The sequence below is a fragment of the Eupeodes corollae genome, chromosome 2, assembly GCF_945859685.1.
Source record: "Eupeodes corollae chromosome 2, idEupCoro1.1, whole genome shotgun sequence".
In the NCBI taxonomy this organism is placed as follows: Eukaryota; Metazoa; Arthropoda; class Insecta; order Diptera; family Syrphidae; genus Eupeodes; species Eupeodes corollae.
In genome coordinates this window covers 7,968,955-7,993,151 of record NC_079148.1, presented here as the reverse complement: position 1 = coordinate 7,993,151, position 24,197 = coordinate 7,968,955, and the positions used below count along the sequence as shown (strand labels likewise).

At 32.3% G+C, this 24,197-nt stretch overlaps 1 protein-coding gene across 7 annotated transcripts in view; it reads right to left on the bottom strand.

Annotated features, from left to right (window-relative positions):
- Nucleotides 1-3,608: 3,608 nt before the first annotated feature.
- LOC129944212 (TATA box-binding protein-like 1) overlaps nt 3,609-24,197 on the bottom strand; it is a 104,513-nt gene continuing 83,924 nt past the window's right edge. For all 7 annotated transcript variants that reach the window (XM_056053500.1, XM_056053502.1, XM_056053501.1 and 4 more), the window contains 4 exons: nt 20,574-22,226; nt 20,204-20,456; nt 16,853-17,773; nt 3,609-7,455 (listed from right to left, as the gene is read on the bottom strand). In XM_056053500.1, coding sequence (XP_055909475.1) covers nt 17,439-17,773; nt 20,204-20,456; nt 20,574-21,857 — 1,872 coding nt within the window. In that variant the 5' untranslated portion in view covers nt 21,858-22,226 and the 3' untranslated portion in view covers nt 3,609-7,455; nt 16,853-17,438. The remainder of the gene's footprint in view (nt 7,456-16,852; nt 17,774-20,203; nt 20,457-20,573; nt 22,227-24,197) is intronic.

Sequence of the window (24,197 nt, the reverse complement as noted above, 5' to 3'; positions counted from 1 at the left end):
AAAAAAGCTATCGGATTCAAACATTATGACATTTCAAACTCGCCTTCGTTAATTGGTCGAATTCAAAACGAAGAAGGCGAAAAAAAAATGAATTGGGTGGCGCAACAGTCCGTTGAGAACTAGGGCCTAGTGACTTACAACTCTCAACCATTCCTGTGTGCGAGTAATGTTGTCAGGAATGGAGGGGACCTACAGTTTATATGCCGAATCCGAACGGCTAATTTGAAAAAGCACTTTTTCATGACAAGAGTTACTCTTGGAGAATTTGTCAATTCCTCGCAAGAGGCAGTACCCGTGAAAAGACTTTAGATGGCACAGGCAGGGATCGAACCCAAGACCTCTGGCATGACAGTCCAACGCACAAACCATCATGCCACGGAAGGCGAAAGCGAAAGCAATAATTGAAAAATAGCAAACTCGCTAGCAAAACGATTCGCCGCGAACCTCATAATCAGGCCACAGTAGATGAAGACCGCGGATCAGGTGACGCACTGTGGAAAGCGATAGCCACCTCATCCGAGCACGAAACTGAAGACATCTAACTAGGGACCACGCTAGATTGAGAAGTTTGTTGGGCGAGGCCCTAGTTCACACAAGACTGTAGCTCCACCTTAAATAAGTAACTAAGTAAAATGGGCTTCTTGTCAACTTTATTCGCATTGAATTTCTCAAAGTGTAACTATTTAAATTTATACCAACCAACCAAAACATAAAATGAACCGTAAAAGAAACTGAAAATGGCAATTTTCCTTGCTGCAAATGAAAAACAAATAATAAAAGCAGTGTTTTTGTTGTTTTGTTTACTATTTAACTGATGATTTCACTATTTTTTTTTTTATTTTGTATTTAATTAATTTATTATTTATTTAAAATTAATTGAAATAAAATAACTAATAACTAAGAGTTAAAAATATTAATAACTTAACAACTAAATAATCATAAACTTATTAATTGTTTCGTTTTGTTAATTTTTAAAAAACCAAATATAAACAAATAAACGAGTTTCTTTAATCCATAAATTTATTTTATTTTTTCTCTACGATACAACAAGAACAATTAAAATAAAATTAATAAAATAACAATTTAAAAGTTCATAATTAAAAAAACAAAAAAACCTAATTGAGTTTATTTTTTTCATTTTTTATTTCTTCTTAAAAATTTATTTTTGTTTATGTTCCCAATTAAAATTTATATCAATTGAAAAATATGATGTATACACAGTTTTTTGTTTATAGTGTGATCATAAAACTTACGTTTCTAATATTTTTTTAAGAAATACGTTTCATTTTTAAGTTTTATTAGAAAATTCTAATAAAATCATATAAAACCAAAAATGAACTCTCACACACTACAACGATCATTTTTTACTTAATGTTTATTTGTTTTTAGTTAACATTATGAAATTTCTTTAAATTATTAATTAGTGCACAAATATATACTTTTATGTCAATTAATAATATATTTTTTCAAGTCTTTGGTTTCTTTTGTTTTATCAAATTTATTAGTTGTTGTTTTTTTTTGTTTAACATTTTCATTGTTATGTTGTATTTTTAACATAACTTAGAAAATTATTTTATTTACTTAGTTTTCTATTTTTATTCAACATCGATGAATTAGAACATTGACATTTGAATTCAGTACTTGTTTTTGTTTTTTTAAATGTATTTAGTTTGGTTTTCGTATGTTTCCTTCTTAAATTATGTTTACAATGTTCATAATAATTATATACAATTAAAGATTTAATTCTCTTTTGAGTTTTTTTTTAAATTTATTTGCTTATTTGATTTTGGACACACTAATATTTAATTTTGTTCATTGTGTTTTTATCTTTTTAATTTAACATTGAAATACAATTTCTTTGCTTACCTAAAAAATATATGTCATTATAATATGTATGCATTTTTGAAATTTTAACAAAAGATATTTGTTTGCTTAAAAATTATTCCATTTTTTTTTTTAATTTATTTAAAATTAGTCGAAAAACAAAATAAAATATATAAAAAAAAGACGAGTATTTTCATTTCTGAACTTGTAACCAAAATTTAAAAAAAAAATATTTATTTAGAATGCAGGACTGATATTTTTGTCTTTAAAGTTAAGTGATTTCTTTTCCTTTTTATAAAATTAAAAAAAAATTAATAAAGTAATTAGGGATTATTTAGGTTTGTTTGCTTATCAAAAGTGTATATATTTATTAAAATTGATAAAGGATTAGCGCATGCATTTGCAAAAAATATGAACTTATAAAATAATTGCAATTTGTATTGAATGGACGTTAATTGAAGAAGAGTATCGTGGCAGAGAATGGAAAAATTTCAAACCAATTTATTTAGTTGAAGAAGTGCAAACGCTGTGCTAAAACGTACTCACGTTAGAAAACTTTTACAACATTAAAGAAGGGATATGTACCAAGCTATTTGTAAATTTTACTTATTCAAAAAAATGATGTTTAATTTTCAAATTATAGGAATTTTTTTTGTTTATATGTATTTGATTTATGTTTTTTATCAAGGTTATAAATTTTGATTTCTTTACTGCATTGACTGCTTATATCACTCAAGCTTTTCCTGCTGTTTTCAAAGAAGTGGTTGGCTCTGATTTCAAGCGAAAAAACAACTCAGCCTTTTTATGTCAAAGTTTATATGTATGGGGGCCTATCGTGAGTAAAATCTCACACTAATTTGTTCCTATCCTCGAGAATTGAAAACTTGAATCATGTCAAAACTATCCCTAGGAATTTTTATACATCAAGAAGATAGATAAAATCTTATTTCAATGTGTTTAAATTTGAGCTTACATAGAAAAGTACAACATTTTAAGAATTTTCAAACTTCGTCATCGAGAAAAATCATAGTACCGTATTATGAAATCCGTTCCTATGCAAAATTTTATGAGATTTTACACTACGAACGTATTTAGCAAGTTTTTTTTCAGGGTTCGTAAAAGTTTCCGATTGCGATGGAATTGCAAACATTCTGGCAAGAATGTGGATTAGAGGACTAACAATTTTTAGCGCAGAACTTAAAATCACTAATTTTGTCAAGTCTTTTCTTTTGAAGTAAATACAACAATAGCTGTCTATGTTTACTCAAAATTCTAACAAATTTTCCAAACTGCGAATGCGAAAAAGATTCAAAATGAACTCTCATTTCTATCATGTTGCTCTATCTCAGATACAGTGCCTCAAGATGTTAAGTTAACCTCAGTAAACACGCGGTGACTGTTTATAGAAGCTACTTAGAATACGATTTCTTAACAGGGATACACAAATTTTGTACTCGTATTTCTGTCATGATGTTGGAATCTCTTGCTTTACCTCAGATACAGAGCCTTAAGATGTTAAGTTAACAACTTAACCTTAGTAAACACGCGGTGACTGTTTATAGAAGCTTCTTAGAATACGATTTCTTAACAGGGATAAACAAATTTTGTACTCCTATTTCTGTCATGATGTTGAAATCTCTTGCTTTACCTCAGATACAGAGTCTTAGAGAAACATTTTGGAACATAATTTCTTAACACGGATAAAAAAATTTGTACTCTCATTTTTGTCATGCCGGAATCTCTTGTTCTACCTCAGATGCAATGCTTTAGAATGTTGAGTTAAAAACTTAACCTAAGCGAAGCGAATATGAAGTGACCACTCAAGAAACCTTTTGGAATATGAATTCTAAACATGGTTAAAAAAATGTGTATAGAAGTACCATTTAAAAATAATGATGTCAAAGATGATATTGAAATTTGTTTTCACATTGCCTGCTTCGTAAGTAGAACCATACAATATTTTCCGATATTAACAATTTCTTGGGTTTTTTATTTCTTGAAAGTTGCCAATTTCTCTTGAACCAAATATTTTCCATTCGTTAAAAAATTGTGGGTATAATTCACATCATCAATATCCAAATACATTGGGCCAGTTCAGGCGAGATAAGGGACTTGAAAGTAAGGCAAGTTTCTAATATCTGATTGGCCAGCTGCCAAAAAATGCCTTCCAATTTAGGCATGCCTTTCAATTTTGGAAAGTTCTCTGGAAAGTTAGTCAAGAAAAATTTCCCTTACTGTCAATTCAACTTATGTCAAAATGACATTTGATCTTGCTTTTTTCATTCAAATGAAAGCTGAGCTTTACTACTCAATAATATTTATTTTATGCACAATTCTATTTAATGTTTTCTGTCAATTTAAAAAAGAAATATGTAATATTTCTTTACAATACAAAAGACAAGTCGTAATCGACTTGTATAGCTTGTCTGAGTAGTGTTTTTTAGACAATAATGTGTTTGGTAGTTCTTGTACTATGAACTTAAAAGTAGAGGTTTATGAAGTAAAGTTCTGAATTTCAAATTCATGAAACTTGAAAAACTAACTAGCTGCCTTGGTCAAAATGTACGTTCAAAGAATGAAGTTGTGTCTATTAAAAAATAGTAGTAATTTTCTATCTTGAATTGTAGGAAATTCGTCTGAGGCTTCAGGGGGAAACTCGTTTAAACGACCGAACATAATGGCTTGTGCGAACAATTCGCTTCATGTAACTCAAAAAACGAACACTTCGATTGCACTCTCATTACAGAATCTCATTTGTCGTTATTACACATTTTCTTTTGTGCTTGAAAAAGGAGCGATCGTTTTTATATAGAATCTGGGAAGAATAGAATCTTTCAATCTGTTCAGGATATGATACAAAATAAAAAAAGCTTCAATCAACGAACGGGTCAGCATATTGAAAATTTTAGCAAGTATTTAAGATCTCTCTAGACTTTTTTTTGAACCTACACTTGTTTTTTAATGAGGACGAAAACCAATCAAGTTATGTTTTATCATAGAAACTAGAAACAAAAGCAGGGAGACGAGAATCGAAAAAAAAATCAGTCAGAAAGATGAAAAAAGCCAATTTCAATTTGTGGTTCAAAAGCATCCAAGTTAAGAATATAGATTTTTCATTTCAAGGAGAACTAATTTTTATGAAAAGTTTTCCTAAATCAATGTCACACACACACACTATCTTCAACAACAACAAAATCAATATTCGAAATATGAATGATTATTCGAAATCAACATAAGAATAAATAAATAAGTGGTTTCAGGTATTTAAATAGTATAGAACACTTTTGTGTAATTTTTATTAAGGCATTTTTGATTTTTTTGTTTTGTTCTCTTATTTTTTTTCGTTTTTTTTTTTTTTAGTTTATAAACATTTTTTTTTTCATTTTTTTTCATCTTAATCTTTGGATTCAATACAATTTTTTTACAAAAAAATATTAAATTAAATTTATATTTATTTTTATTTATATATATATGCGTTTATATATATATAATATATATGCATAGTTAAAAGTAAAATAATTAAGAGCATTTTTATTTCAACGAAAGTTCGTATGGTTTTTTTGTTTTTATGGGAGAATTGTTTGTTTGATTTCTTTTTGTTTTGTTTTGTTAGACGTCTTTATAACAAGGCACTAATCTTAATTGTTTTATTAACTTTTTTATATTATGTTGAATATTTTTTTGTTTTGTCATATTCAATTAATAACCAAATCAATAATGGATAAATGTTTTTTTTTTGTTTTTGTTTTCTTGTTTTACGAAACCTGATTCTTGTTTTTAAATCTGCATTTAGTTTATTTTTTGTTTTATATTGTTTTTTGTTTTATATATTTGTAAAAAAAATGCTATTTCTGTAGATTTTTTGTTATTTTGTTTGTTTGTGGAAAATCTATAAAGTTCATATATTCTGCAAATTACAAAAGAAAACAAATATTGTATTTATAATGGTCAAGAAAGAAAATTTGTTCAGTAATTTAGTAATTTTACTAATATATCCTCTTGTTTTATATAAAACACATTTCTGTGTTGTTTATAACTTTAATTTTTTATTTTTTTAAGCTTGTAGGTATATTTTTTGTAGGTATTACAAAATGTTCTATTATTTTGCTTCTTATCTTGTTGGTATAATGCAGTCTTTGCGGCAAAAGGAAAATTATTTAATAACAAACAAAAAAAATAAGCAATAATTAATAATAATGTAAAAATAAAAAAAAAATAATAATAATTTAAATATTAGAATAATAATTGACTGACTTATGTTTCCTTTTTCTATTTATTATTTTAATTCTTTGTTTATTGTTTTTTTTTTTTAAATAAATATTAATATATCATTTTTTATCATTTTATATATGTATTTACCCCATTACAAAAAAATTAATTTATTATTTTCAATCTACTAGTAGTATGTATCTATGTTATGTATGTTAATGTATATGGTGGAGGAGGAGCGCAGCAATGAGTAAAGATATCAAATTTTAAAACATTTTTCTCGTTTTATGTTTGCTGTTGTTGTCGCTGTATCAATTATTTATAATATATTGCTGTGTTTAGGATGAGAGAATGTTTTTATTTTTTAGTTTAACATATTAACTTACTTAGCCTTAAGAAATTTTAAACTGTTACTTTGTTTTTGTTGCTTAACATTCGTAATTTTTGTTTTATTTAATAGTTGTGTGGTTGTTTTTGTAACTGTTTTTTTTTTTTCATTTTTCATTTTGTATTCTTATTTCCATTACAAAACAATTAATAATATTATCATCATTTATCTATATTATTTTATTTTATTTTATTTATTTTTTATATGGAGTGAAAACATAATATTAGTTCATATAATATGGATTCTGTAATAATAATAAACATTATTGTAATTTTTATTAAATTTTAAAATAAAAATTATGAATATAAACTAAAATAATAAATAAATCTTCTTTTTTTGTTGTTATTGTATGTTTTCTTTTTTTTTAAATATTTATTTAGTTTTTAATGTATAATTAAAAAAAATTGATTTTGTTTTAAATATTTACATAAAATGAAATTATTTTGATTCGAGATTTTTGTAGTTGGTTGCATATGATCAAATCCATTTTATTGTTTAAAAATTTCCTTTTTTTTTTGGTAGTTTTGTTTCTTTTTTGTTGTGATTTTAAATATTAAACATGAGGAACAATATAAACATAAATATTATTTGTCTGTTAGGATGATTTGCATTGTTTTATTTTATTTTTGTTCATAATGCAGAAAAAAATGTTTGAATTTGATAGTTGTTTGTATTTGTTTATTTTGTTCATTATTGATAGTACCTTTTTGTTTTTTATTTTTGTTGTTTGTAATGAGAGAAAATAAAAATAATATTAACAAAAGCAAAATTAAGTTATTGGTTTGTATGTGACCAGATAAGAACTAAAGTTAGTTATTGATTATAACATAAATTGAAAAATAATAATAATAATAATAGTAACGATAACTTAAACATTTCATATAAATAATATAAGATTAAATCATTTATCTCTGACGGTGGTTTTCTTTTTCTATATATTTTCGTTCTTTCTTCCTCATTTTTTTTTTGTTTTGTTTTGTTTTCATTTTTGTTTTTTTAAATTATTTTGATATAAAAGCAAAGCTCGCCGAAATCTGAAAAGATAAAACAAGGTGAATATTAATTGTTTAGTTAGAATGGATTAAATTTTCTTTCATAAATAAATAAGTCGTTCTTAATGTGAATGTTTTTGTTACATTTTAACGCTACATTATTGAATGAAAAAAATAAAATATAAGTTGCCACAATCGAGTGAAATTTAATTTGAAATCGAAATCATTCTATCGATAACATAATAAAAGAAGAACGTAGAATATTAGTATTTTTTTATTTACATTTGCTACAAATTTGCGGTTCTTTGTGATAAGCAGTTTCAAAATATCGGCTGGGGAAGACTCTGGTATATTTTCTGAATGATTGTTGAAAGTTTTTTCAAAGAACGTTGTATTTAGTTCAAAGAAGACATTTGGTGTATTTGTGCTTTGCTGTACAAGCTTTCAACGATAGGAATCTCTAGAAAATTTTTGACCATGTACTCTAAATTTCTTGCTTCATCTGGTGCATCTGTATGGGATGAAACGGACTTCTCAGAATGGCTTGAAACAACTGCAGGTGTTCCACAGGGCTGTATTTTAAGCCCATTACTTTTTGCTTTGTTCGTTGACGACATTTGTGATATAAAGGGTGATTTTTTTGAGGTTCGGATTTTCATGCATTAGTATTTGACAGATCACGCGGGATTTCAGACATGTTGTCAAAGAGAAAGATGCTCAGTATGCTTTGACATTTCATCATGAATAGACTTACTAACGAGCAACGCTTGCAAATCATTGAATTTTATTACCAAAATCAGTGTTCGGTTCGAAATGTGTTTCGCGCTTTACGTCCGATTTATGGTCTACATAATCGACCAAGTGAGCAAACAATTAATGCGATTGTGACCAAGTTTCGCACTCAGTTTACTTTATTGGACATTAAACCAACCACACGAATGCGTACAGTGCGTACAGAAGAGAATATTGCGTCTGTTTCTGAGAGTGTTGCTGAAGACCGTGAAATGTCGATTCGTCGCCGTTCGCAGCAATTGGGTTTGTGTTATTCGACCACATGGAAGATTTTACGCAAAGATCTTGGTGTAAAACCGTATAAAATACAGCTCGTGCAAGAACTGAAGCCGAACGATCTGCCACAACGTCGAATTTTCAGTGAATGGGCTCTAGAAAAGTTGGCAGAAAATCCGCTTTTTTATCGACAAATTTTGTTCAGCGATGAGGCTCATTTCTGGTTGAATTGCTACGTAAATAAGCAAAATTGCCGCATTTGGAGTGAAGAGCAACCAGAAGCCGTTCAAGAACTGCCCATGCATCCCGAAAAATGCACTGTTTGGTGTGGTTTGTACGCTGGTGGAATCATTGGACCGTATTTTTTCAAAGATGCTGTTGGACGCAACGTTACGGTGAATGGCGATCGCTATCGTTCAATGCTAACAAACTTTTTGTTGCCAAAAATGGAAGAACTGAACTTGGTTGACATGTGGTTTCAACAAGATGGCGCTACATGCCACACAGCTCGCGATTCTATGGCCATTTTGAGGGAAAACTTCGGAGAACAATTCATCTAAAGGAATGGACCGGTAAGTTGGCCACCAAGATCATGCGATTTGACGCCTGTAGACTATTTTTTGTGGGGCTACGTCAAGTCTAAAGTCTACACAAATAAGCCAGCAACTATTCCAGCTTTGGAAGACAACATTTCCGAAGAAATTCGGGCTATTCCGGCCGAAATGCTCGAAAAAGTTACCCAAAATTGGACTTTCCGAATGGACCACCTAAGACGCAGCCACGGTCAACATTTAAATGAAATTATCTTCAAAAAGTAAATGTCATGGACCTATCTAACGTTTCAAATAAAGAATCGATGAGATTTTGCAAATTTTATGTGTTTTTTTTTTTTTAAAAGTTCTCAAGCTCTTAAAAAATCACCGTTTACTTCCAGGACGGATATCGTTTGCTGATATACAAATTACATTTCTGTTATATGCTGATGACTTAGTACTACTCGCCGAAAACCCTTACACTCTGCTATTACAAATAAACAGGCTGAATGCATTTAGCGAGAAATGGGGGTTAGTCATCAATACAAGAAAGACAAAGGTGATGATTTTTGAAGCACGTCAAAGGAGTAGGCAACCATACGAAAAATGGTCTCTCAATAATGTAAGCATCGACGTTGTGCAAGAATTTAAGTACCTGGGTGTTTGGATTACACACAATCTTAATTTTTCGAAACAAGTCAAACAAAAAAGTAATGAAGCAAAACTAGCCTTGAGTATGATGTGGACTAGGTTCTTTGCAAACCAAGATATCGATCTCGTCAACAATTGTATGTGCTATAGTGCCCAGGTTTTCGGTTTTTAAATCTCGAGACGTTTGAATCGATGCAGAGATATTTCTTCAAACGATTATTCAGACTACCTAACTCAACTCCTAACTATGCTATTTATGTGGAATCTGGTATAATGCCTCTGTACATAAGAAATCTAAAAGCCAACTATGATTATTTGATAAGATCATGAGAAGAAATGGAACAAGTCTTCACAAGTCTATGATGACAAGACTTTTGCAAACTAACGCTTCTCCATTCAAGGACTGGAATGAACTAGCTCATTCTCATGCAGCTCATTTATCATTGTTGGAGTCAAATTTTGATGAATGGCAGGGTATGTTTGCGGAAGTTACTGCGAAGATAGACGAGAAGATTTATAACCAACATCTATCCATAGCAAATTCAACATTGTCTAGGAGCACTTATAAGAATCTCAATTAGCAAATTTCTTCAAAAATTAACTCAGCCTTATCACAGGCCCCGTCGTAATAGATTCGTAGTACGAACCCCGAATAATTGTATCATTGGTCCTGTCGTACTAAAAAAATTTGCTACGAAATTCGGAGTTCGTGAAAATTGGTATCACTAGCCCCGAATGAATAGGAAGTTTGGCAGTTTTTTCTACGAACAATTATTTTGATCGGAGTTTTTAAAACGAACAAAAAATTAAACTTGCGAAGATAAATTAAATAAAAATAAAATATATGAAAAGAATCATGCAAGTTTTACTATTGTTTTAATGTGAAAGTGTTTACCTATGTATGTTTTTTTAAATTTTTTTTTTTTGAAGGGCAAATAAAGTTATCACAAATAAAATTCAATTCGAAAGGCTTTATGAAATGCTTCAAGAAAAACTTGAAATTTCCCAAGAATTTTTCAAAAATCCCTAAGGAGGGAGTGATTTCGTTTTGGGAAGCAGTAAAAGTAGAGTTAAATAGCTTAGGCCCACCTTCTAAGGACACCTCTAGCTGGAAAAAAAGTAAATTGAATAAATTAGTCCAAACTTTTTTATAATTTAATTTAATTCTTAAGTGTGGTTAGATTGGAAGGCATAAATCAAGAGGAACATGGTTGAGAACAAAAAAGAATGCAAAGCTACAGGTGGCGGAGCAAATAGAATGCATTTTTTTAGCAGCCTCGAAGAAGGTGTCATAAGAATGAATTAACTTTGACCAGCGGAATAAAAGATCCACAATCTTATATATTCGAAAATTCTTCCGAGCCTTTAGAATCAAATGAACCTTGTGAAAAGAACCAACTTGCCGATGTTTCGATGTTATCAGACGTAGTTGATGTGGGAAATATTCCACGGCGTCTTCCAACCACTCGGCTGAAATTAAAAGCTACATATTTAGAACACGTGTTGAATTTTTAACTTAAACTGTATGCCTCATTGAGCAGATTTACCCCAAATCTGTTGGCTTTGCAATAGAAGAGAAAATGAAGATATAAACCATTTCATTGCCATTTGCCCAATACTGCAGGAAACCCGCCGACTCTATTTTGATGAGAGCTACATTTCTCCAAGCAGACTTTACGAAATATTCGGCCCTATCGAGGTAACCGTCGGAGCGGAACTTTCTCCGCAACGCATCCCTTTTCGGAGATTGAATTCCGGTTTGAGGTAGCTGTCATCGGAAGAAATTTTACGGACATGAGACGACGCAATGCGATGGATATAAATTTCAGGCAGAGATGTGCCAATTAACCGATATATCGAAAATGCGATATATTCTCGATAATATGTTATAAAACAAAGACAATAAGCGTTTTAAACCATACAAAATTGGTGACAGAATGTAATATATTGCTAATAAAAAGTAATTTTTCAATTATATTTAATACATTTAATTAGATGCAACGATTTTTAAATCAAAACTATCGAATCAAGTCTCCTCCCTATTTAAAACATATGTTTTTGTTTCCATTTGAAGTGTCAAAGAAAAAGAATAAATTGGAAAAAAGCTGTTGAAACATAAGTTTCATTTATTTATTTGACTTAATACAAACAATAATAATAAGAAACGGATAGTGTTGGTTTATTTTTGGACGCTGAATCAATCAATTGGAGCCCTGGCTTATGACACCGTTCAAGACTCCTACACCGCAAAGCGCAGAGATCCGTTTTAATATATGTCACAGAAGAGCTCGTAACATAGTTGAACGTTCAACAGATGCAAGACAGTTGCACTATGCACCTTTGAAATGTGAACAAATCGTTAACGTTTGTTGCGCTTTACACAACATATGTTTACATTTTGCTTCAAGTTAAGAAATTTTCGAGCATGAAGATTTAAACAATACGGAAGAAGAAATTCATGAAATTCAGACTAATTTGCTTCTAAGCCAAGCAGCTACAATTCGAAATGAAATAGTTCAACTCAACTTTGATGCATAAACATTTATTAAAAATAAATTTTTATGTTTGAAAACAAAAATATCACAAGCCTTTATGGTGTTTGTCTTTGGTTTTTTAAAAAAAGAAAACATTTTCCGCAACAAGAACTTGTCGGAGGACTTTGGAAAATTGTATGTTTGTATCTGTCAAGAACAAAACAAAACAAGTACTTCATTGCAAAGCATCGCATGCAAATTGCATGTGTTGAATTTTGTCGGAGCAAAATGATTCGGAGGAAATCGGAGAGAATTCCGTTCCGACGGTTACCGCGATAGGGCCGATTAAACGGAGGACTAGGATGGTGTACTTTATATAATTATTGCAAACCCGCATTAACCTTCCGCAACAGTTTCGATTTTTTAAATCCTTAAAAAAATCAGTTGCTACAGTTTAATGGATCCTATTTTTGTGTTTCAAATCATTTAAATATTTTTTTTTGTGTTCCAAATCACTTTAAAATTGTGAAATCTTTGTTTATAAAATAATTCAAAATTGTTAATACTTTCGTGTTTTAAATCATTTCAAAATTGGCAAAATTGTGCGTTTGAGATCATATTAAAATTGAGTTAACGCTATAAAAATCTAGTGTAAAATTAATAACAATAAGCATACAAGTGTTACTTTTTTCTCACAACCTTAACTTTCAATTAAATAAGAATTATAACCCAGTTTAGAATAGTTATACATACTATATTATTAGCAACTTTCATTTTTTATTGTTCATTTCATATTAAAAATTGTAATGAAATGTCACATCAGGCAGAAGGCAGAAAAGCCATGCTCTTGAAAACCATTTTTTGTATAATAAAGAATTAATCTATCTATCTATGTATCTATCATTTGGTGTGTTGAAAAGTCGTTTTTAATGCTTCGTCCCTTTCCTCAAATTTGAAGTAAAGGCTGCGACTTCTCACAAATCAAGTGCATTCTTACAAAAAAACGTAAGGTTTATTTCCTTTGAGTGAAAATATTGCTGTTTTCACCAAATTAATCTTTTTGGAATCATTTGAAAATCGCAGATATCGAAATTTAGAACAGCGAAATAAAATCGATATTGATAAAAGTGAATTTCAGAACTTCAGTATATGTAAATTTTTAATTACTTTCAATTTCATTTCGAGTGAAAGTGAAATGTGGAATCTAGCTGATATAAAACAATAATAATTAATTATCCAAACTATAATGGTAAGTGTGAAGCAAACAGAAGCCTAACTATTTAATTAAATCCCAAATTAAAATCAGCTCCCAAGCTATTTCCGATTCTTATTATGTTCTAGGTTAGGTTAGGTTAAAGTGGCTGTCCAAGATGGAAACGGACACACTTAGGCCAGTTTAATGGCCTATTGTGATACCACATGAATCTTGATGCTTCCTCCTAAGCTTAATAGAACCAGTTTAAGTACCTTACGAAACATGAGTGGCTGATTATGCTGATATGATTTAGATCGTTTAGATCATTAAAGAAGAATTCTCCTAGGTAATTCTTGCTTTTTCGTTTTGTGCAGAGAAGATGAAGAACTGTTTCTTCCTCGTCCATACAGCTTCTGCAAAAGTTAATTGAGAATATGCCTAGTCGCGTGTCGTGTTTTCCTATTAGACATTGTCGAGCTTATATGCTATCTTATAGATAGCAAGCACCTTGAACGTTTCAAATCCAGTGTTGGCCAGATGTTTTTTGTGACCTGACACGTGGTGATGTTGTTCCACCTGGTGCCTGCTCTCCTCACAGCGTCTTGCATTAGCAACAGTTTCCAACTAGCGATTGGTATGCCAGTATGTGCCAACGTGGTAGGATGGGCTGCACTGTACCGTTTCTGGCGAGTTCATCTGCTTTATAGTTACCTGGAATGTCTCTATGGCCCGGCACCCAGCAAAGGTGAATATTAAACTGTTGTGCCATCTCCATAAGAGATGATCGATAGTTATAGAATTTGTAGAGACAGACTCCAGGGATTTGATTGCAGCCTGACTATCTAAGAAAATACGGACATCAGAAGTTGATATCACGTTTTCTTTAAGCCAGGACAAGACTTATTTTATCGCCAAAAGTTCCGCCTGGAACACGCTACAATGATTGGGAAGGCGGAATGAGAGACTTAATTTCAGTCGTTCAGACAACACATCTCCACCAACCCCTTCTTTTGTTTTTGAACCATATGTGTAAAAATGGATTGACTTCATCCTCTAAGAATGTACTATGCTCCCAAAAAGATCTGGGAGGTATAAAAATCTGGAAATTTCTCTCGAATTGAAGTTGGGGGATGGTGTAGTCTGTGTGCTTTGGCATTGATTCTAAATACCTAAGAATTACGGAGTGGCCAATGTTGATGTTAGTCCACTGCGACGATGCTTTGAGGCGAATAGCAGAGCTTGCAGCTATTTTTTTGCTAAATACATATATCAAGAGGTGTTAGGTAGAGTAAGGTGTCCAGTGCCGCAGATGGCGTCGTGCGAAGCGATCCGTGAAAAAAAAACTTTAGTTGGCATAGACAGGGATCGAATGCAAGACCTCTGGCATGACAGTCCAACGCACTAACCATTATGCCAGGGGTACTAATTTTAATGAATTTAATAAAAGTATGAGCTTGGAGAAGAAAATATGCTCTTCGAAGTACTAATCCTGCGCAGAAGAAATGACGGGTACTAGGTGGTGTTTGTATATTGATATAATTAAAATTGTTTTTTTTTTTTGCAGGAACGAGAGTTACATTGATAATTTAATTTAAGACACAAGGCAATCTTTAAGTAGTCTTATTTTTGAACTCATATTTGTATCAAAAGTGAACTTTGTCGACTATAAAAAATCCCTTGAAGAAGCTGAAAAATAGTCAGCGAAACGTCGGGTAACAGAAGATGAATTAGTTTTTTATTAATTGCATCAAGAATATTGATCATTAAAGCCCAATCAAACAAACATTATATATTAAATCAAGAACTTATGATCCAACAACCAAACCCAAAAGGTGTTTAGTTTATACTTATAAAAAGCTATGTTATGGAATCTAAACGTGCAATAAGGTATTTTATCAGTTTTTTATAGTAAATTATTTTTGATTTGATTTTGATTTTATATAATGCGTTTTTAATCCGTCAATTAGGCCTACATCGTTGGTGACGCCGTGTGCCGGTCTCACAGACCTTGTTTTTCAAAGACTTTTCCTATTATTTAAATATTTTGTTTATTTTAAATTTAAATTTGAATTCAAGAGTTCTAAAAGCATAAGAGGAGGGATGAACACCGGGAGATAGAGCGATGTCACAACAGGAATTAGGTTCATAAATTTTACCAAAAGGTTAAAAAAACTTCCAATCTTACCAGTTACGAACCAAAACCTATAAAGACGATCAGAGGGACATCGTAGTAGAACCAAAGTCTATAATGAGACTATGGAAAGACAACTTATATAACGGCGAATCAAGTTCCGCTGTAAAGAAGATACACAATCTAGTCGACGCAGAACAACAATTCCTACCGGAATTAGACAAAGTGAAGACAGCTAAATAGGAACTTAAGTCCAACAAAGCTGCTAGAGCAGACTGCATTGCTACTAAATTATTCAAAGCAGCAGGTGATAACTTGGCAGGGAGTATGCACTAACTCATCTGGAATATTTGGTCGGAAGAAAGTATGCCCGATGAGTGCAATGTAAGGATAGTTCCCTCAATACTCAAAAGAAATCAATCTCCTGAATATCGCATCAACAACCTTCAACCTGACTTCAGACCAGGAAAGTCCAAATCGACTTGCATCGTTTACATTACCGCAGATCTTGGAAATATCGAGGAACTATAAATCGATTTTAAGGCCGTGTATCACAACATCTATAAAGAAAAGCTTTACAGAGCAAAGTTTAGTTTTGGCATACCTGTTAAACTTATCCGATTTTGCAGGATGACAATAGAGAATGCACACTGCTCTATCAGTGTCGGAAAAGATCTCACTGATGCTTTGATGTTAAATAAAGTTTTAGACAAAGCAATGCACGAAGTCATGCGACTTCTCTAACAAGTTGTCATCTAAATAATACATACATTTCACAACGACGCCTTGAACAAAACGTCACATTGGGCAGCCATAATTTTGAAAAAGTTAAGGACAACGACACAATCGCTGAAATTACACGGAGCATAACTCTGGCAAACTGCTGATTCTTTGGATTAAGAAGGCAATTGCGGATTAAAGCCGTCTCTGGCGCTAGTATCTAAAGTCACCATCTATAAGATGGCCGTCATCACGGTTCTCATTTATGGCGCTGATCTTTGGACCATTTCGAGAGAAAAATTCGGTTGAGTTTTGGTCCCGTCTGGCGTCAGCATAAATGAAGAGTTAAGAGGAAGATACAACGACTAACTGTACGGACTAAACAGTGGCACTGACTTGGTTAAAAGAATAAAGTCTAACGACTTAGATAGCTGAGTCATGTAGAGCGAATGTGGGAGAGGACCTCAACCAACTTGGCGGGTGAAATTGGAGACAGCTTGCTAGGGACCGAGGTGGCTAGAGACGCATGTTGCTTGAGGCACCTTAAGCAAGACAAAATTTCGAAATGTTTGTTCAAGTAGTTAATTTAAGAAAGTAAATTTATTTCATTATTTTTTATACGTAGGTTGCAGTTGACGAGTTAAGAAATTGTTTATTTTATTTGAATTTCAGGAAGAACGATATTAAGAAAATATTTGTAGGGTATAGAGGACTTCTTTTGACTTACCTTAAAGTTAATATTTGTAGCTCCACGATATCAGCAACGAAATGCTACCATCTAATTATGTTTTATATTTTTGGCAAATAGCAGGAAATTTTTATATGAAGACATAAGTCATTGTTTATGTTGTTTTAAAGCACGAATAGCTTTTTATGTTTTTTTTTTTTGTTTTCTTTCTTTCTTGCTAAAATCATTAAAATCCTCTAAATGTATATAAATGTACGTTTTGTTTTTGTTTTCTTTTTGTTTATGTCAGTTACATTATTTATCTCAAAATTGAAAATAGTTGTTGATTCCCTATTAAGTTCCTTGTTCCAATATGTCGTTGTGACATATTTTTGTTTTAAAGATTATTATAAAAGCAAAAAACAATCAAATATTCCCCTCTATTTTGTTTGCTGGTAAGATGTTATGTTATCGTCTTATTGTTTGTGGTTTATTTTGATATTTAATTGCATCTTTTTTTTTATAATTTGTTAATATTATAAAATTGAGAGTAAGGAAGTTTTGTTGGTGGTTGGTGTTTTCTTTTGTTTTGTAGTGATAATTGCAATGCAAGCCACATTGGCGCAGAAAATGATATTTAGAACTCTTACAAATCATCATCTTCATCGTCGGGACCTTCAATCAAATCTTCTGGATCATCAAACTCAGATACCATTATAATATCATCTGTGGCATTGGGGTCTGTTATGGTTGGATCATCGACATCTTCTTCCTGACCATCGGTGTCGACTTTTCTTCGTTTTCTTTTTGCAGAAGGCGGGGAATGTACAACAGTTTCTTCAACATCTGCTAGTTCAACTTGGTTATGCAGTTGTTTAAGTCTCAGTGTTTCCAGTTCTTCGGGAGATCGTTTCTTACGGAACTCATAAACCAGAGGAAAGATGTGTTCTACGGCAGCTTGTACATTTGCCACACTGGCAGCTGTGAAATATAAAAATAAACAGACATTTTAAATATATCTTATTTAAATACATATTTCTTTTAAAAGAATACAAAAATGGAATGTAAGAATTTGATATGCAAAGAAGAACAGAAGAGCTGTACAATTTATTTATTCAGCTTAATACAAGCTTAACACTAGCTTAAATTTTGTTTGTTAAGGTCTTGTTATCAGTTTTCAACATTAATTCATGTGGGCCCTTAGGCATGCATATTCAAGATGAGGATGGACTAGGGAAATATAAAGCGCTTTAGTTAAATAGGGGTTGGAAAATGCTTTTTACCATCTCTTAATAAAACCGAGAGATCTATAAGCTTTATTCATAATTTGGTCAAAATGGGAATGGAAATTCAGGTGTTTGTCACACATAATACCAAGATCTCTAATAGAATCGACTACGTTGACGGCGTCATTAAGGAAGTAGGTAAACTCTATGAGATGGGATTTGTTTACGCGAAAAGGTCATTTGTTTACATTTACCTACATTTAACTCTAGGAAATTATGCATACACCAAACAAAAAAAATATTAAGATCATTTTGTTAAAGTAAGGAATCAGATGGAATAGAGATAATCTTAAGCATTTTCTTATCATCCGCAAACATTGGGATATCTGGGTTTTTTAATTTAAGACAGATAAGACGAAGAGAAGGGGGCCAAGGTGACTATCTTGTGGGACTCCAGAAGTTCCATGTATAGGAGTGGAGACTGAGTAACGGAAAAGGACTCTTTAAGTTCAATTCGCAAGATAGGAGCTTATCCAGTTTATAAATATAGATGAAAAGCCTAGGGCTCTTAGTTTGAGATAAATTATCTAATGGGATATTTTATTAAAGGCTTTGCTATAGTCCGTGTATACAACATCAACTTCTTTGCCATTCTTGAGGGCTGACAAAACTTTTGATATTAATTCAATTAAGTTAGTCGTAGTGGATCTACCTTTAAGAAAACCATTTTGAGCGGGGGAGAATAAAAGCTTACAATGGAAATAAACGGAATCATAAACTAAGCTTTCACAAAGTTTTGGAATGCATAAAAGTTTAGCAATAGTTTTATAGTTGTTATTTTCAGTTTTATTGCTTTGTTTATGAATGGGAAATATAAATGAATCTTTCCATATATGAGGAAACACACCTTGGGAAAGAGAGAGTTCAAAGAGTGCAGTTAAAGGGTTTGACAGAGAATGCATACATTTTTTTAGAACAACTGATGGGACGCCATCCATCAGGACCAGGGCTAAAGTTTTCTTTGAGGCTTACGATTTTGGCAAGTACCATTTCTACAGTTATTGTAAAAGATGAAAAAGAGGTTTGACTGCAACCATCTAAATAACTAAAGTAGTGTGAATCAGGATTATGAAGATGTTCATTATACGATTTGTTAAAGCATTTAGCAAATAGATTTGATATGGTTGTTGGATCTGAGGAGATTTTGTTGGAGAAACTCATTGAAGGTAGAAACCCATTAGATTTTCGTTTGACTTTCATAAACTTGAAAAATATCCTTGTATCAGAAAGAAGGTTATTTTCCATTTGGTTAAGGTATTGGCTATAAGGGGATTCCCTTAATTCAGAGAAAGAATTATAGGCGAGAAGATAGTTGTTGTGGTCGGTATGAGATTTGGACTGTAAAAAGATCTTCCAAAGCTTGTTACGGGTATCTCTTAGGCTATAGAGCTCTCTGTTGTACCAAGGGGGAGCAGAGGTGAAATCTTTTTTACGAGAGAACGGTACTGATTCTTAAATTCAGTATGAAAAAATCAAATAAAGCTAACTTGTGAGGGACTCTACTGTTGAATGGAGGGAACTTAATTCAAAGTCGGCTGAGCTTAGAAGTTTGTTGAGTTTGGAGAAATCATAAGAGTAATTCTCCATTTCAAAAAAGTTGTTTTCAAATTCAATGGGGAAGGAGGGATTAAGAGGAGGCCAAGGTTGAGAAAAGGTTAGGGCTCGCGTAGACAACACAGCTATCGCAATCAGATGAGAATATGAGATCGAGGTGTCTCCCCATAAAGTTTGCTACTCCATTTAGTTGAAAAAGACCACAATTAGACAGACAATCAATGAACAGCGATTCAGATTCAGAGGAGATGTTATTTGGAAAGAAGGATGTCTGATCATCTGAGGTGGACCAAATGAGACGGGGAAGATTGAAGTCACCAAGAACGATGATCAAATCATTAGGCATTAACAACAGCTTGGTATGCTTTAATTTGTTGGGTTGGTCGAATATAACAACAAAGGACAAAAAAGAAAAAACTTAGGGAGTATAACCTTAGCTAATAGAACTTCAAATTCGATTGAAGTAGGAATATGCAGTAATGAACTTTCAAAATTTTAGTCCAAATTATTATTTACTTAAAACTTAATAGAATCAAAATAATCTACTTAAATAATACATAACACTACTCACCAGTGACAGTAATGCTTCCAGTTGAAAAGATCTTCAATGTGGCCTTAGGGTATCGTAACTTGTATGTAACACCAGGATGCAACTCTGGTTCATAGCTAGCTTCCTTCTTGTATTTTTCCGAGAAGTTGACAATCTTAATGGCAAATGGCATACTACACGTGCCCAAAACATTTACAACACGGAAATTATTAAAGCGTACCCTAAATCCCAATTTCTGAAGGCAACGTGCGTAGCGGCGAGCCGCAATTTTAGCCTTAACACAAACAAAAAAATAAAATAGAAGTAATACACGTTTTAGTAAACCAGTTTAAAACAAAATTAACATTGTTTAATGTTTTCTTAAGAGATAAAAAAAAAAGAAGCAACCAACCTGATCCTCGGATGTAGCACCAGTACATGTTATACGTCCCGATGACCAGATTGAAGCCGTTGTATATGGACGCCTCAATTTCATAGTAACCATACCGTTCTCACGTCGAAATTCCACATTGAAACCTTGCAACGCAATCTCACGCAAATTCAAGTGGCATCGCACACTAAAGGAGCACACAACATTGTTTATAACTATATCAATTTCTGGCTCCGGCTCTGCTTCCTCTACCACAGCAGGAGTTGGAGCAGCGGCGGCGTCAAGTTCTTCAGTTGCGTTTCCGTTGGGGGTGGAAGGATTACCATTTGGTATTAAATTTTGCTGCTCCTTATCACCATTGACCCGTTCATCGAATTGCGGCTCAGTTTTAATAGCAGGCTGATTTATTTGCAGGTGAGGAAGCTGATTAGAGTTCGGTGGATGAAGCTCTTGCTTCACAATTGTGTATGCATTCGAATGAAGGTTCGAGTTCCTATTAGTGGCGGCGGCGGGTGAAGATGCTGAATGGTGATTTGTGGAGACGATTCTATTGACGGTGTTTGTGCCAGAGGACGTCGTCGATACTGGATAGAGAATGCTGTTCAGCTCATGCTGCTGCTGCTGCTGTTGCTGATGATGATTATTGCTAAATTGTGAGAAGTATCGAGTTTGTGTGGTGGTTCCTGATGCTGTTGTTGTTGCTGCTGTGGCTGAGACATTGTAATGTTGCTGCTGATTATTATGGCTAAACATTGTGTTGCTTTTATGTTGACTACTGTTGCTGAATACACTCAGGTCGGTCAATGGCTGACTATGATGATGATGATGATTATTATTATTATGAAGATGAGATGTCGTTTGATATCCAGTGACGAGTAAAGCACCCTGTGTTGAGCCGCTATTGCCGTTACCGCTGCCAACTGTTGATACAATGCTGCCAATCGGTATACTAACCATTTCGTGCGGCCTCAACATTCGGGTCTGTTGTGTTGCATTAACAACGCTCCCTAAATGATGATTATGGATATGATGATGTGTGACTATGGTATTGGCACCATTTGTGTTGATTCCTCCTGATGGACCGTTGGCGGTGGATCCGCCTGATGATGATACATTGCTATTGGTTGCATTTGAGGAGACACCACCGCCATTTGTGAGAGTTTTCATACAGTTCTTTTGTTGTAACAAGGTAGCCATGCCACTGTTGTTACTAATATACATTAAAATTGCTTTATTTTGGCTTCCTTCTGTTTCTCGATGGTTTGATTTTGATATCTCTTGATTGCTTTTTAGTTGGGATTTCATAAAGATTCCGAGACTTGCCTAATTTTCTTATTTATTTTGTTTTTTGTTTGTTTTGTTTATTATTAATTGATTTGACGTTTTCTGATATGCAAATATCTCTAGATGATTAAATTTGATTTAAAGTTGTTTGTTCTTCTCCTCCTGTTATTTTCTTTTTGTTCAGTTTTGTTTTAATGTTTTAATTTTTTTAATTTCTATAAAGCAGTGCTTTTAGATAAAATTCAAACGAAAGTGCTGTTTCTTCTTTTGTAAGGCTCCTATGTGTGTTCTTTTGTATGCATCATGTTTCAGTTGAATTTCATTCCAATACAAATTTGTTGTATTTTGTTACGTTTTTTAGTAATATAATTTTGTTTTTTGAAACACAGTCTGAAAAGAAAACAAAAATTAGTATTATATTTTAAAGAAAGGTTTAAATGGAAGTTAAAGTAGATAAAATTTAGATGATCATAGATGATATTAAGAAGACCTGCAGATTAGAATTATGTCAACATTCTGGGTTCAAAATAACACTTTGATCCGGACCAAGGAAGTCGTTATCGGATTAGAAATTTCATTTGCGTAAGCTAGAAGCTAAGGATGAGATTGACAAATTCCATCGTGATAAACCACCTCTAATACCTCTAGTTCCAAGATAGTGGACATTGAAATTGCTGAATAACAAAACTAAGGTTCCGAGCGGGACGTAATTGATGTCGCCAGGATTGACACAAGAGCTGAAAAATCTACTTTGACAGAATTTTAAAAGGAAGATATATACTATGTACTGATTGAGGTTTAGTAACGATTTTCATAGTTTTAAGAGGTATTGAAACTTTAACCTAATTTTTCTCAAATTTGTTTGCCAAACTTTCCCCCACCGTATCTTAGAAACGGCTAGACCGAATGACTTTTTTAGGGTACTTATTAATCAAGAATTTCGATTTTTTATTGAAAAAAAGCAGTTCATAACTCTAATCCAAAATCAATTAACTTCTTAAAATCAAACTTCATTGAACTTGATAATTATCTTGGAACTGTAGACTGGAATACTGAATTTTTAAACCTTAACTTGAAGAATATGCTTAACCGTTTCACGGATATCTTAAATACAGCTTTTAACTGATTTGTACCTCATAGGACCGAAAAGAATATCTCAAAACCTCCGTGGTATAACAAAAGGCTGGCTCATTTAAAAAATAAATCATTTGCCAAGCCTAAAATGTCAAACGCTTTAGATGACAAACATTCATTTTGTAAACTTCGTTAAGAATTCATGGTTCTCAGCAAATTCTTGCACAGGAATTATATTTTGAATATGGAGCTTTATTTGAAAAGTGATCCAAAACGATTATCGAGTTGTATTAATTCTAAAAGGAAATCAATTGGCATTTCAACTACGATGAATTTTAGAGGGGATAATTCTACAGACATTAATAAAACTCTTGATCTTTTTGCTCAATTTTTTGAATCAGTTTACTCAACTTCACAAGAAACTTGAATTTTCTTTCAGATATAACCTCTAACGTAGATATTGGCTTAACTCACACTTAGAATTATCTGGAGTATTAAATGGTCTTCAGAATCTTAAACCCAATCACATTCCTGGTGTCGATGGCATTCCTGATATTGTCTTAAAAAATTCTCTAGTTCTATGTGCTTTCCATTGCAAATTATATTCAACTTATCTATATCGTCCGAAATATTTTTGGACGAATGGAAATCTTCTTTTCTGATTCCAATTTATAAGTCTGGTTCGAAAAATAATGTTGAAAACTACAGAGGCATTTGTAAGTTTTCCACAATTCTTAAATTGCTCGAAAGTTTAGTAAAGACCAAACTGGATTTGTTCGTAAAAGAACATGTAAGTGATGCCCAGCATGGGTTAATATCTGGTAGATCAACTGCTACTAATCTCGCATGTTTTTCCTATTTCGTTATTAATTGTATAGAAAGTCAAGGTCAAGTAGACGCTATCTACACGGATTTTAGTAAGCCATTTGATTATGTATGCCACAACATACTGCTTCGTAAGCTACATAACTTTGGGATTCACTCTAATCCCCTTCAGTGGATGATTTCATCTTTTTTAACTGATAGGGTACAAAAAGTAAAACTTGACAATCAAACATCGAGATCTATTAAATGTACCTCAGGAGTTCCCCAGGGCAGTCATCTTGGCCCCCTGTTATTTATAATCTTTATCGATGATATTTGCAAAAACATAAAATTCATTCATATGATTGCTTTAATTTCGAAATAAATCTCGATCATTTATCAAACTGGTGTTTGGTTAACTGTCTTTAACTTAATGTCAAGAAATGCTTCGCTATCGCTGTCTCAACTTATGAGTTTGCGTAT